Source organism: Oncorhynchus mykiss, chromosome 28 (genome assembly GCF_057628025.1).
Source record: "Oncorhynchus mykiss isolate SJ-2025 chromosome 28, ASM5762802v1, whole genome shotgun sequence".
Classification (NCBI taxonomy): domain Eukaryota; kingdom Metazoa; phylum Chordata; class Actinopteri; order Salmoniformes; family Salmonidae; genus Oncorhynchus; species Oncorhynchus mykiss.
Window position 1 is genome coordinate 38359894 of NC_143049.1, and position 14397 is coordinate 38374290.

Sequence of the window (14397 nt, forward strand, 5' to 3'; positions counted from 1 at the left end):
ACGTAACATTGCAAAAATCAGAAACTTTCTCTCCAAAAATGATGCAGAAAAATTAATCCATGCTTTTGTCACTTCTAGGTTAGACTACTGCAATGCTCTACTTTCCGGCTACCCGGATAAAGCACTAAATAAACTTCAGTTAGTGCTAAATACGGCTGCTAGAATCCTGACTAGAACCAAAAAATGTGATCATATTACTCCAGTGCTAGCCTCCCTACACTGGATTCCTGTCAAAGCAAGGGCTGATTTCAAGGTTTTACTGCTAACCTACAAAGCATTACATGGGCTTGCTCCTACCTATCTCTCTGATTTGGTCCTGCCGTACATACCTACACGTACGCTACGGTCACAAGACGCAGGCCTCCTAATTGTCCCTATAATTTCTAAGCAAACAGCTGGAGGCAGGGCTTTCTCCTATAGAGCTCCATTTTTATGGAATGGTCTGCCTACCCATGTCAGAGACGCAAACTCAGTCTAAACCTTTAAGTCTTTACTGAAGACTCATCTCTTCAGTGGGTCATATGATTGAGTGTAGTCTGGCCCAGGAGTGGGAAGGTGAACGGAAAGGCTCTGGAGCAACGAACCGCCCTTGCTGTCTCTGCCTGGCCGGTTCCCCTCTTTCCACTGGGATTCTCTGCCTCTAACCGTATTACAGGGGCTGAGTCACTGGCTTACTGGGGCTCTCTCATGCCGTCCCTGGAGGGGGTGTGTCACCTGAGTGGGTTGATTCACTGATGTGGTCATCCTGTCTGGGTTGGCGCTACCCCCCCCCCCCCTTGGGTTGTGCCGCGGCGGAGGTCTTTGTGGGCTATACTCAGCCTTGTCTCAGGATGGTAAGTTGGTGGTTGAAGATATCCCTCTAGTGGTGTGGGGGCTGTGCTTTGGCAAAGTGGGTGGGGTTATATCCTTCCTGTTTGGCCCTGTCTGGGGGTGTCCTCGGATGGGGCCACAGTGTCTCCTGACCCCTCCTGTCTCAGCCTCCAGTATTTATGCTGCAGTAGTTTATGTGTCGGGGGGGCTAGGGTCAGTTTGTTATATCTGGAGTACTTCTCCTGTCCTATTCGGTGTCCTGTGTGAATCTAAGTGTGCGTTCTCTAATTCTCTCCTTCTCTCTTTCTTTCTCTCTCTCTGAGGACCTGAGCCCTAGGACCATGCCCCAGGACTACCTGACATGATGACTCCTTGCTGTCCCCAGTCCACCTGGCCGTGCTGCTGCTCCAGTTTCAACTGACCTGAGCCCTAGGACCATACCCCAGGACTACCTGACATGATGACTCCTTGCTGTCCCCAGTCCACCTGACCGTGCTGCTGCTCCAGTTTCAACTGTTCTGCCTTATTATTATTTGACCATGCTGGTCATTTATGAACATTTGAACATCTTGGCCATGTTCTGTTATAATCTCCACCCGGCACAGCCAGAAGAGGACTGGCCACCCCACATAGCCTGGTTCCTCTCTAGGTTTCTTCCTAGGTTTTGGCCTTTCTACGGAGTTTTTCCTAGCCACCGTGCTTCTACACCTGCATTGCTTGCTGTTTGGGGTTTTAGGCTGGGTTTCTGTACAGCACTTTGAGATATCAGCTGATGTACGAAGGGCTATTTAAATAAATTTGATTTGATGGATAGTTATAACACACACAGGGTGGGAGAGCGAAGGGAGGGTGGGAGAGCAAAGGGAGGGAAGAGGGGAGAGAGAGGAGGGGAGGGGAGAGGGGAGAGAGAGGAGGGAAGAGGGGAGATAGAGGAGGGAAGAGGGGGGAGATAGAGGAGGGAAGAGGGGAGAAAGAGGAGGGAAGAGGGGAGAGAGATGAGGGAAGAGGGGAGAGAGAGGAGGGAAGAGGGGAGAGAGAGCAGGGAAGAGGGGAGGGGAGAGAGAGGAGGGAAGAGAGAGGAGGGAAGAGGGGAGGGGAGAGAGAGGGGAGAAAGAGGAGGGAAGAGGGGAGTGGAGAGGGGAGAGAGAGGAGGGAAGAGGGGAGAGAGAGGAGGGAAGAGGGGAGGGGAGAGAGAGGAGGGAAGAGAGAGGAGGGAAGAGGGGAGGGGAGAGAGAGGGGAGAAAGAGGAGGGAAGAGGGGAGGGGAGAGGGGAGAAAGAGGAGGGAAGAGGGGAGGGGAGAGGGGAGAGAGAGCGAGGAGGAAAGATGGGAGAGAGAGGAGGGAAGAGGGGAGGGGAGAGAGGAGGGAAGAGAGAGGAGGGGGGAGGGGAGAGAGAGGGGAGAAAGAGGAGGGAAGAGGGGAGAGAGAAGGTAGGGTGGGAGAGAGAAGGCAAGGTGGGAGAGAGAAGTCAAGGTGGGAGAGAGAAGGGAGGGTGGGAGAGAGAAGGGAGGGTGGGAGAGAGGAGGGTGGGAGAGAGAAGGGAGGGTGGGAGAGAGAAGGCAAGGTGAGAGAGAGAAGGGAGGGTGGGAGAGAGAAGACAAGGTGGGAGAGAGAAGGGAGGGTGGGAGAGAGAAGGCAAGGTGGGAGAGAGAGCACTGGTTGGTGTTCTGCGTGGTCCTCCCTGCTAGAATCTGCAGGAGAAATCTGATCTACGTTGGAGGTGGACCAAGTGCATAGCCTGGGCTGGACCCAGCGCATAATCTGGGTTGGACCCAGCGCATAATCTGGGCTGGACCCAACGCATAGTCGGAGGTGAACCACAGTTCACCGACAGACACACACACCACCATATACGCTACCGCCACCCACCCATCTCAGAGGAGAATGCAGCCACACAGGCTCCTCCATCTACGCCCCAAGGCCTGGCTCAAACTTACATAAGCAAGGCCTGTAACACACACTGTGTTTCTCAGCACTCAAAGATTCTCTGTGATTTACAGGAAATGCATTTTAACATTTACATTTTAGTCATTCAGCAGACGCATTTATCCGGAGCGACTTACCGTTAGTCCATTCTGCTTAAGATCACTAGGTGGGACAACCACATATCTCTGTCATAGTACATTTTTCATCAACAAAGCAGCTGTGTTCTTTCGACAAAAATAAATAAATAAACATGTCAAAATGGTTCACTTTAGTCCATATATCTCTATGGTTATTCACCTGAAGTCCATATATCTCTATGGTTATTCACCTGAAGTCCATATATCTATACGGTTATTCACCTGAAGTCCATATATCTCTATGGTTATATACCTGAAGTCCATATATCTCTATGGTTATATACCTGAAGTCCATATATCTCTATGGTTATTCACCTGAAGTCCATATATCTCTATGGTTATTCACCTGAAGCCCCTGAAGTCCATATATCTCTACGGTTATTCACCTGAAGTCCATATATCTCTATGGTTATATACCTGAAGTCCATATATCTCTACGGTTATTCACCTGAAGTCCATATATCTCTATGGTTATATACCTGAAGTCCATATATCTCTATGGTTATATACCTGAAGTCCATATATCTCTATGGTTATTCACCTGAAGTCCATATATCTCTATGGTTATTCACCTGAAGTCCATATATCTCTATGGTTATATACCTGAAGTCCATATATCTCTATGGTTATTCACCTGAAGTCCATATATCTCTATGGTTATATACCTGAAGTCCATATATCTCTATGGTTATTCACCTGAAGCCCCTGAAGTCCATATATCTCTATGGTTATTCACCTGAAGTCCATATATCTCTATGGTTATTCACCTGAAGCCCCTGAAGTCCATATATCTCTATGGTTATTCACCTGAAGTCCATATATCTCTATGGTTATATACCTGAAGTCCATATATCTCTATGGTTATATACCTGAAGTCCATATATCTCTATGGTTATTCACCTGAAGCCCATATATCTCTATGGTTATTCACCTGAAGCCCCTGAAGTCCATATATCTCTACGGTTGTTCACCTGAAGCCCCTGAAGTCCATATATCTCTACGGTTGTTCACCTGAAGCCCCTGAAGTCCATATATCTCTACGGTTATTCACCTGAAGCCCCTGAAGTCCATATATCTAAGATCATTCACCCGAAGCCCCCGAAGTCCATATATCTCTACAGTTATTCACCCGAAGCCCCTGAAGTCCATATATCACTACAGTTATTCACCTGGAGCCCCTGAAGTCCATATATCTCTACAGTTATTCACCTGAAGCCCCTGAAGTCCATATATCACCACAGTTATTCACCTGAAGCCCCTGAAGTCCATATATCTCTACAGTTATTCACCCGAAGCCCCTGAAGTCCATATATCACTACAGTTATTCACCTGAAGCCCCTGAAGTCCATATATCTCTACGGTTATTCACCTGAAGCCCCTGAAGTCCATATATCTCTACGGTTAAAAATACAACAGGTGTAGTAGACCTTACAGTGAAATGCTTATTTAACCTTAACCAACAATGCAGTTTTAAGAAAACACCCTCCCCAAAAAGTAAGATATAAAAGTAGCAAATCATTAAAGAGCAGCAGTAAAATAACAATAGCGAGTCAATGTGGAGGCTATATACAGGGTATTACGGTACAGAGTCAATGTGGAGGCTATATACAGGATATTACGGTACAGAGTCAATGTGGAGGCTATATACAGGGTATTACGGTACAGAGTCAATGTGGAGGCTATATACAGGATATTACGGTACAGAGTCAATGTGGAGGCTATATACAGGGTATTACGGTACAGAGTCAATGTGGAGGCTATATACAGGGTATTACGGTACAGAGTCAATGTGGAGGCTATATACAGGGGGTACCGGTACAGAGTCAATGTGGAGGCTATATACAGGGTGTTACGGTACAGAGTCAATGTGGAGGCTATATACAGGGGGTACCGGTACAGAGTCAATGTGGAGGTTATATACAGGGGGTACCGGTACAGAGTCAATGTGGAGGCTATATAAAAGGGGTACTGGTACAGAGTCAATGTGGAGGCTATATACAGGGGGTACCGGTACAGAGTCAATGTGGAGGCTATATACAGTGGGTACCGGTACAGAGTCAATGTGGAGGCTATATACAGGGGTACCGGTACAGAGTCAATGTGGAGGCTATATACAGGGGGTACCGGTACAGAGTCAATGTGGAGGTTATATACAGGGGGTACCGGTACAGAGTCAATGAGGAGGCTATATACAGGGGGTACTGGTACAGAGTCAATGTGCGGGGGCACCGGTTAGTCAAGGTAATTGAGGTAATATGTACATGTAGGTAGAGTTATTAAAGTGAATATGCATAGATAATAACAGGGAGTAGAAGCTGTGTAGAAGGGGGTGGGGCTATGCAAATATAGTCTGGGTAGCCTTTTGATTAGATATTCAGGAGTCTTATGGCTAGGGGGTAGAAGCTGTTTAGAAGCCTCTTGGACTTAGACTTGGTGTTCCAGTAGCGCTTGCCGTGAGGTAGCAGAGAGAACAGTCTGTGACTATGGTGGCTGGAGTCCTTGACAATTTTTAAGGCCTTCCTCTGACACCGCCTGGTATAGAGGTCCTGGTTGGCAGGAAGCTTGGCCCCGGTGATGTACTGGGCCGTTCGCAATACCCTCTGTAGTGCCTTGCGGTCGGAGGCCGAGCAGTTGCCATACCAGGCAGTGATGCAATCCGTCAAGATGCTCTCGATGGTGCAGCTGTAAAACCTTTTGAGGATCTGAGGACCAATGCCAAATCTTTTCAGTCTCCTGCCCTCTTCACGACTGTCTTGGTGTGCTTGGACCATGTTAGTTTGCTGGTGATGTGGACGCCAAGGAACTTGAAGCTCTCACCCTGCTCCACTACAACCCTTTAGATGAGAATGGGGGTGTGCTCGGTCCTCCTTTTCCTGTAGTCCACAATCATGTCCTTTGTCTTGATCACATTGAAATGATGTTATAATCTTTATTTCCTATTTTTTTATTTTCTTAGTACAAAGTGCAAGCGCTTAGGAAATCTGTCCCTTGGTGTCTCTCAGTGTTGAGACCGAACTAACACCTGCTCACAATCCTCAAGGCCTATGGACAGAGTTTGCACACAATTGACACGCTTAGTAAACTCTCAGATCCTAAATACTGCAATTTGTGGCTGCCATAGTAACTAAGCCCTCATCCCCACAAGCCTCAGGAGTTCTGTTGAAAACCATCATATGAATTGTATCCCAAATGCCACCCTACCTATTTCATATAAAGTGTCATAGGGCTCTGGTCAAAACTAGTGCACTATATATAGGGAATAGAGTGCCATAGGGCTCAGGTCAGAAGTAGTGCACTTTGTATGGAATAGGGTGCCATAGGGCTCAGGTCAGAAGTAGTGCACTATGTAGGGAATAGGGTGCCATAGGGCTACGGGCGAAAGTAGTGCACTATATAGGAAATAGGGTGTCATTTGGGATACAACCATGACATGTGAGGTATCAATCAATCAATCAAATGTATTTATAAAGCCCTTCAGCTGATGTCACAAAGGTATGCAGCTATAGCTGTAGAATATGTTTCTTGGACAGACCATAGACATGAAGCAATGAGTGGGGGACATTACAGGTTGAAGGGACTGTTTGTTAACCGTCTTTCCATGTGGCCTGCAGAGGTTGGTTGGCTGGTGTTAAATTAGGGCTCAGGTCAGAAGTAGTGCACTATGTAGGGAATAAGGTTTACAGGTTGAAGGGACGGTTTGTTAACCGTCTTTCCATGTGGCCTGCAGAGGTTGGTTGGCTGGTGTTAAATTAGGTTTACGTTTGGCCTTGCGACCTACGAAGTCGATTTATAAAGCATTCCTGTGCGATAGTACATTTATATTGTGCGGGTCGCCTGGCCAAACCGAGCAGTCAGGGGAGAAGGGCCTTGGTCGGGGAGAAGGGCCTTGGTCAGGGAGGTGACAGGGAGGACAACCATCTCTGCAGCACACCACCAGGCCTTTATGGTAGAGTGGCCAGACGGAAGCCACTCCTCAGTAAAAGGCCATGTGCCACATGGGCCACAGCCAGCTTGGAGTTTGCCAAAAGGCACCAAAAGGACTCTCAGACTATGAGAAACAAGATTCTCTGGTCTGATGAAACCAAGATTGAACTCTTTGCCAAGCTTCAAGTCTGGGCGAAACCTGGCACCATCTCTACTGTGAAGCATGGTGGTGGCAGGATCATGCCGTTGGGATGTTTTTCAGCGGCAGGGACTTGGAGACTAGTCAGGATCGACGGAAAGATGAAGGGAGGAAAGTACAGAGAGATCCTTGATGAAAACTTGCACCAGAGCACTCAGGACCTCAGACTGGGCAAAGGTTCACCTTCCAACAGGACAACGACTCTAAGCACACAGTCAAGACAACGCAGTAGTGGCTTTGGGACAAGTCTCTGAATTTCCTTGAGTGGCCCAGCCAGAGCCCGGACTTGAACCCGATTCAAACTGAAATCTTCATCCCTAACTACAACATTTTCAGACAAGATAGAACGGCCAAAGGGGGCGGTGTTGCAATCTACTGCAGAGATAGCCTGCAGAGTTCTGTCCTACTATCCAGGTCTGTACCCAAACAATTTGAACTTCTACTTTTAAAAATCCACCTCTCTAAAAACAAGTCTCTCACCGTTGCCGCCTGTTATAGACCACCATCTGCCCCCAGCTGTGCTCTGGACACCATATGTGAACTGATTGCCCCCCATCTATCTTCGGAGCTCGTGCTGCTAGGCGACCTAAACTGGAACATGCTTAACAACCCAGCCATCCTACAATCTAAGCTTGATACCCTCAATCTCACACAAATTATTAATGTACCTACCAGGTACCTCCCCAAAGCCATAAACGCGGGCACCCTCATAGATATCAGCCTAACCAACTTGCCCTCTAAATACACCTCTGCTGTTTTCAACCAAGATCTTAGCGATCACAGCATCATTGCCTGCTTCCGTAATGGGTCAGAGGTCAAACGACCTCCACTCATCACTGTCAAACGCTCCCTGAAACACTTCAGTAAGCAGGCCTTTCTAATTGACCTGGCCGGGGTACCCTGGAAGGATATTGACCTCATCACGTCAGTAGAGGATGCCTGGTTATTTAAAAAAAATGCCTTTTCTGATGGAGTTCAGTTTGTCAAATCAGAGGGCCTGTTGACCGGCCTCTGGCTGTCTCTATGGGGGTGTCTCAGGGTTAAATTCTTGGACCGACTCTCTTCTCTGTATACATCAATGATGTCGCTCTTGCTGCTGGTGAGTCTTTGATCCACCTCTACGCAGACGACACCATTCTGTATACTTCTGGCCCTTCTTTGGACACTGTGTTAACAACCCTCCAGACGAGCTTCAATGCCATACAACTCTCCTTCCGTGGCCTCCAATTGCTCTTAAATGAAAGTAAAACTAAATGCATGCTCTTCAACCGATCGCTGCCTGCACCTGGCCGCCTGTCCAACATCACTACTCTGGACGGTTCTGACTTAGAATACGTGGACAACTACAAATACCTAGGTGTCTGGTTAGACTGTAAACTCTCCTTCCAGAGTCACATCAAACATCTCCAATCCAAAGTTAAATCTAGAATTGGCTTCCTATTTCGCAACAAAGCATCCTTCACTCATGCTGCCAAACATACCCTTGTAAAACTGACCATCCTACCGATCCTCGACTTCGGTGATGTCATTTACAAAATAACCTCCAATACTCTACTCAATAAATTGGATGCAGTCTATCACAGTGCAATCCGTTTTGTCACCAAAGCCCCATATACTACCCACCACTACAACCTGTAAGCTCTCGTTGGCTGGCTCTCGCTTCATACTCGTCGCCAAACCACTGGCTCTATGTCATCTACAAGACCCTGCTAGGTAAAGTCCCCCCTTATCTCAGCTCGCTGGTCACCATAGCACTACCTACCAGTATCACGCGCTCCAGCAGGTATATCTCTCTGGTCACCCTCAAAACCAATTCTTCCTTTGGCCGCCTCTCCTTCCAGTTCTCTGCTGCCAATGACTGGAACGAACTAGAAAAATCTCTGAAACTGGAAACACTTATCTCCCTCACTAGCTTTAAGCACCCGCTGTCAGAGCAGCTCACAGATTACTGAACCTGTACATAGCCCATCTATAATTTAGCCCAAACAACTCCCTCTCCCCCTACTGTATTTATTTATTTTGCTCCTCTGCACCCCATTATTTCCATCTCTACTTAGCACATTCTTCCACTGCAAATCTATCATTCCAGTGTTTTACTTGCTATATTGTATTTACTTCGCCACCATGGCCTTTTTTTTTTGCCTTTACCTCCCTTATCTCACCTCATTTGCTCACATTGTATATAGACATATTTTTCTACTGTATTATTGACTGTATGTTTGTTTTACTCCATGTGTAACTCTGTGTTGTTGTATGTGTCGAAATGCTTTGCTTTATCTTGGCCAGGTCGCAACTGTAAATTAGAACTTATTCTCAACTTGCTTACCTGGTTAAATAAAGGTGAAATATATACATTTTTTTAATCTCTGGAGAAACCTGAAAAGAGCTGTGCAGCGACGCTCCCCGTCCAACCAGACAGAGCTTGAGAGGATCTGCAGAGATTAATGGGAGAAACTCCCCAAATACAGGTGTGCACTAATGTGTCCCCTAATACGCTTGTAGCATCATACCCAAGAAGACTGGAGGCTGTAATCGCTGTCAAAGGTGATTCAACAAAGTACTGAGTAAAGGGTCTGAATACTTACGTAAATGTAATATTTCCATTTTTTATCTGTAGTAAATTTGTATAAAATGTTGTATAAAATGTATAAAAACCTGTTTTTGCTTTGTCATTATGGGGTACTGTGTATAGATTGATGAGGGGGGGGAAGAAAATGTAATCCATTTTAGAATAAGGCTGTAACGTAACAAAATGTGGGGTCTGAATACTTTCTGACTGCACTGTACCTGCAGGTTTTACATTCTACATTTGGCAAATGCATTTTCTGCTATCTGTTGTACGTTGACTGTTCCATAAAATCAACCACACAGTTCCTCCCCAAAAAACCACACAGTTCCCCCAAAAATCACATAGTTCCCCCTAAAAAATCACAGTTCCCCCCACACACAGTTCCCCCAAATATCACATAGTTCCCCCTAAAAAACATCAGTTCCCCCCAAAAAAACACAGTTCCCCCCAAAAAAACACACAGTTCCCCCCCAAAAACACACAGTTCCCCCCCAAAAACACACAGTTCCCCCTCAAAAAACCACAGTTTCCCCCCAAAAACACACAGTTACCCCCAAAAAAACACACAGTTCCCCCCCAAAAACACACAGTTACCCCCAAAAACACACAGTTCTCCCTCAAAAAAACCACAGTTTCCCCCCAAAAACACACAGTTCCCCCCCAAAAAACTGTAAAGAAAATATCCCTCACTATTACAGCACAACTGCCAATGAGCCTAGTCCATTGTGTTACGTTACTCCGAATGACCTTAAATGAGCCTAGTCCATTGTGTTACGTTACTCCGAATGACCTTAAATGAGCCTAGTCCATTGTGTTACGTTACTCCGAATGACCTTAAATGAGCCCTGTCCACTTTGTTAAGTTACTCCAAATGGCTTTAAATGCCACGTGGCCAATATTAGCGGTGTTCACGAGGCACATAAGCATAAGATATTGACTCATTTGATGGAAATTGGCTCTATTTCTGACTCCTTCCTATACTGAACAAGCATGTGAGGAATGTGAATGAAATCATAGCAGAGAACTGGAACACAGACTCAAGTGCAGAGAGAAGTTGTGCCAAGTGTACAAATCTGATGTAAGGTCACAATATTTGAACACACAGAAAATAAGAAAACTGGACTGACCACTGAGCTGGCCACTGTCTGGGTGTGAGCATACAGGCACGGTCAAGTTGCGGCCAACCTCTTTTTTTAACATTTTTACTACGACCCATTTCCTGGAACAAGCTACCGGTTGACTGTTCAATACGCATGTTCCTCGAGTTGACACAGTTCCAACATCACAATTGTCCATAGAGCGGCTTTTATTCTCTATTTTGGTTAGGCCAGGGTGTGACTAGGGTGAGCATTCTATGTTCATTTTCTATGTTTTGGATATCTTTGTTTGACCCGGGTGTGGTTCTCAATCAGAGGCAGCTGTCTATCGTTGTCTCTGATTGAGAACCATACTTAGGTAGCCTTTTTTTTTCTTCCCACCTGAGTGTTGGTGGGTAGTTGCTTTCTGTTTTTTTGTGTTTAGCACCAGACAGAACTGTTTTCGCTTGGTTGTTTTGTCATTCAGTGTTCTGTTCTATTAACTAATGATGAACACGCTGCACCTTGGTCCTCACCTTCTTTCACCAACAGCCAGTACAACAATAACGTTGTTGAATTCGACGTTTGAATAGTTTATATTTCTATGTCACTGTCCCCAAGGATCATAATGCGACTTAAATACAGTTTCCAGGATGGATAAAGGTAAACACAGATTAAAAGATATAGATACAGATATAAAGTACCTAATTAGAAAGTTCCTCCTTGCTATAGCACAACACACGCACACGATCCCGATGGTCTATTTTATGTGCTTAATACGGCTCATTCATGCACGCGCACGCACGCATGCGCGCACGCACACACACACACACACACACACACACAGCTTGACTGCCGTGATGGCGATAAGCACAATATCGTTTGCGAACTGCTGTGCGAACTACCGCCCTTACAGGGGAGTGTATGCCACCCTCGTCAATCTGCCGCAATAGGCAGCCGCCTCATCCTGCCTACTGGGCAGGCCGGGCCCTGGAAGCAAGTCTCTGGAGCCACTGAGCAGAAGGAGTGTGTATGAATCCTGCTGTAGGACTCATTGGGCCAGCACTAGCAGGTCAAACCAATAACTAAAATGAATGAGTCACTCAGAAAAAAACGAATCATGACTCTCGAGTCAGTAAAAAGAATCGTTCAAAAAGAACGAATCGTTTGCGAACTAGACACACACACACACACACACACACACACACACACACACACACACACACACACACACACACACACATCCTTTGAGGTTTATCACAAGGGCAACGGTGAAAGGAGAGGCCCCACTAGGAACAATGTTATCTCACAGAGTGCTTTAACCAGGCCACACACTGCCATTTCAAAAGAGCCCATCACAGTTTTTTTCTGGATCAAAACGAGGCGTAGGTGATGGGGCATGGCCATGGGCACCAATTTTTTGTTGTTGTTTTAAAGCTAATTTCCTGCAATTCTACACATGTCTGCCATGCCTTATGCTATCTGAGTGACTCCAATATTATAACAAAATCAATGGGGGCCCCATGCCATGACAAAAAATACTCCAAAATGCATCATTTTTGGGAATTTGAGATTCTCTCTGACTGTCCAGCTTTTATTTTGGTGATTGTTAGTTCTCAAATGTGATCTTATTGAAAAATATATATGTCTATTATATTTTCTGCATACTTTAGATCTTGTTTTACACACACACTGCCATTTCAATAGAACTCATCAATGTTCTCTCACAGAGAGCTCTAACCAGGTCACACACGGCCATTTCAATAGAGCCCATCGATGTTATCTCACAGAGAACTCTAACCAGGTCACACACGGCCAATTCAATAGAGCCCATCAATGTTATCTCACAGAGAGCTCTAACCAGGTCACACACGGCCATTTCAATAGAGCCCATCAATGTTCTCTCACAGAGAGCTCTAATCAGGTCACACATTGCCTATGTTGCAGTTGCTGCCATTCCGCAAAATGTTCCATATTAGCTCGTGGAGATGGATGATAGTTTATCTGCTGATTTACTCCTGGCAGAGCGCTATTAGCTACAGCCACTTTAATCTCGTGAAGGAACCAAATCTCGCTAGCTACTACATTTGATCCTGGGGCGAAAGTGTTCGAATGGAAACTGGTTAGAAAAGGTTTTATGACCTCATTTAAGCCAGTTTTTTTTTTTTTTCACGTTGGGAATCCATTCCTGATAGCTACAGTTGTAAGTAGCTTACAAGCCTGCAACAGTCGCCATTTTGTGGCTGAATTGGAGCCACAGGCCAAGACCACAGTCACCACGGGTCAGTGCTGAGGGTGCCTTCTCTAGAATACAGGCCGTTTTGGCCTTGCTACACCATTGTTATTTTAGAGAGGAGAGGACAGCCCTCCCTGCTATTATTTTGGTGGCTGGAAGTTCAGTGTGTGTGTGTGTGTGTGTGTGTGTGTGTGTGTGTGTGTGTGTGTGTGTGTGTGTGTGTGTGTGTGTGTTAGAGAGAGAGAGAGAGTGTGTGTGTGAGAGAGAGTGTGGGCTGAAGCAGAATAGACAGGCAGACAGGCAGACAGACAGGCAGACAGGCAGACAGGCATACAGGCATTCAGGCAGACAGGCAGACGCCTCTTCTAATCTTGGGAAACAGTTCTCATCTCTCCTCCCTTCCACAGACACACGCTGGTACACACACTCTACACACTCTCTCTCTCTTTCCAAAGCAGCACCACAGAGTTGGAGTCAGTATTCTCCCTCCGCAGGGCCAGACTTTACTGTTAACAACAGAGTTGGAGTCAGTATTCTCACTCCGCAGGGCCAGACTCTACTGTTAACAGCAGAGTTGGAGTCAGTATTCTCCCTCCGCAGGGCCAGAATTTACTGTTAACAACAGAGTTGGAGTCAGTATTCTCCCTCCGCAGGGCCAGAATTTACTGTTAACAACAGAGTTGGAGTCAGTATTCTCCCTCCGCAGGGCCAGAATTTACTGTTAACAACAGAGTTGGAGTCAGTATTCTCCCTCCGCAGGGCCAGAATTTACTGTTAACAACAGAGTTGGAGTCAGTATTCTCCCTCCGCAGGGCCAGAATTTACTGTTAACAACAGAGTTGGAGTCAGTATTCTCCCTCCGCAGGGCCAGAATTTACTGTTAACAACAGAGTCGGAGTCAGTATTCTCCCTCCGCAGGGCCAGAATTTACTGTTAACAACAGAGTTGGAGTCAGTATTCTCCCTCCGCAGGGCCAGAATTTACTGTTAACAACAGAGTTGGAGTCAGTATTCTCCCTCCGCAGGGCCAGAATTTACTGTTAACAACAGAGTTGGAGTCAGTATTCTCCCTCCGCAGGGCCAGAATTTACTGTTAACAACAGAGTTGGAGTCAGTATTCTCCCTCCGCAGGGCCAGAATTTACTGTTAACAACAGAGTTGTAGTCAGTATTCTCCCTCCGCAGGGCCAGAATTTACTGTTAACAAACCAGAAAAAGAGAACAGCTCACAACAGCAGTGATGGCAGTTTGTTTTCCAACAAAGTATCTCTCAAAAAAAAACTTGGTTTTGTCCAAAAATAGTCAACAGTGCAGGAAAAAGAGAGGGAGAAAAAAGACAACATGTAAACAGATTTGGGCTAACGAGGTCCAGATGCCCTACCTTCGCTGGTAGCTGCATTCTTGGGAGCTTTGGTTGACGTCTGATCCGTACTTGAACTCAGGTCGGAGGAAATACTGGAGCTGCCTTTACCTAGAGGAACACAGGATCAAATCAGGACGGGACGTATCACAGTGGAACACA

The 14397-nt window shown here is 46.2% G+C and overlaps 1 protein-coding gene and 1 long non-coding RNA gene across 2 annotated transcripts in view; one reads left to right on the forward strand and one right to left on the reverse strand.

Annotated features, from left to right (window-relative positions):
• The window catches only part of LOC149971176 (uncharacterized), a 160073-nt gene that overhangs the window by 52179 nt on the left and 93497 nt on the right, over nt 1-14397 (forward strand). The window lies entirely within an intron of this gene.
• fbxl7 (F-box and leucine rich repeat protein 7) overlaps nt 1-14397 on the reverse strand; it is a 74397-nt gene that overhangs the window by 45423 nt on the left and 14577 nt on the right. The window contains exon 2 of the mRNA XM_021590087.3: nt 14257-14346. Within this exon, the coding sequence (XP_021445762.2) occupies nt 14257-14346 (90 nt within the window). The remainder of the gene's footprint in view (nt 1-14256; nt 14347-14397) is intronic.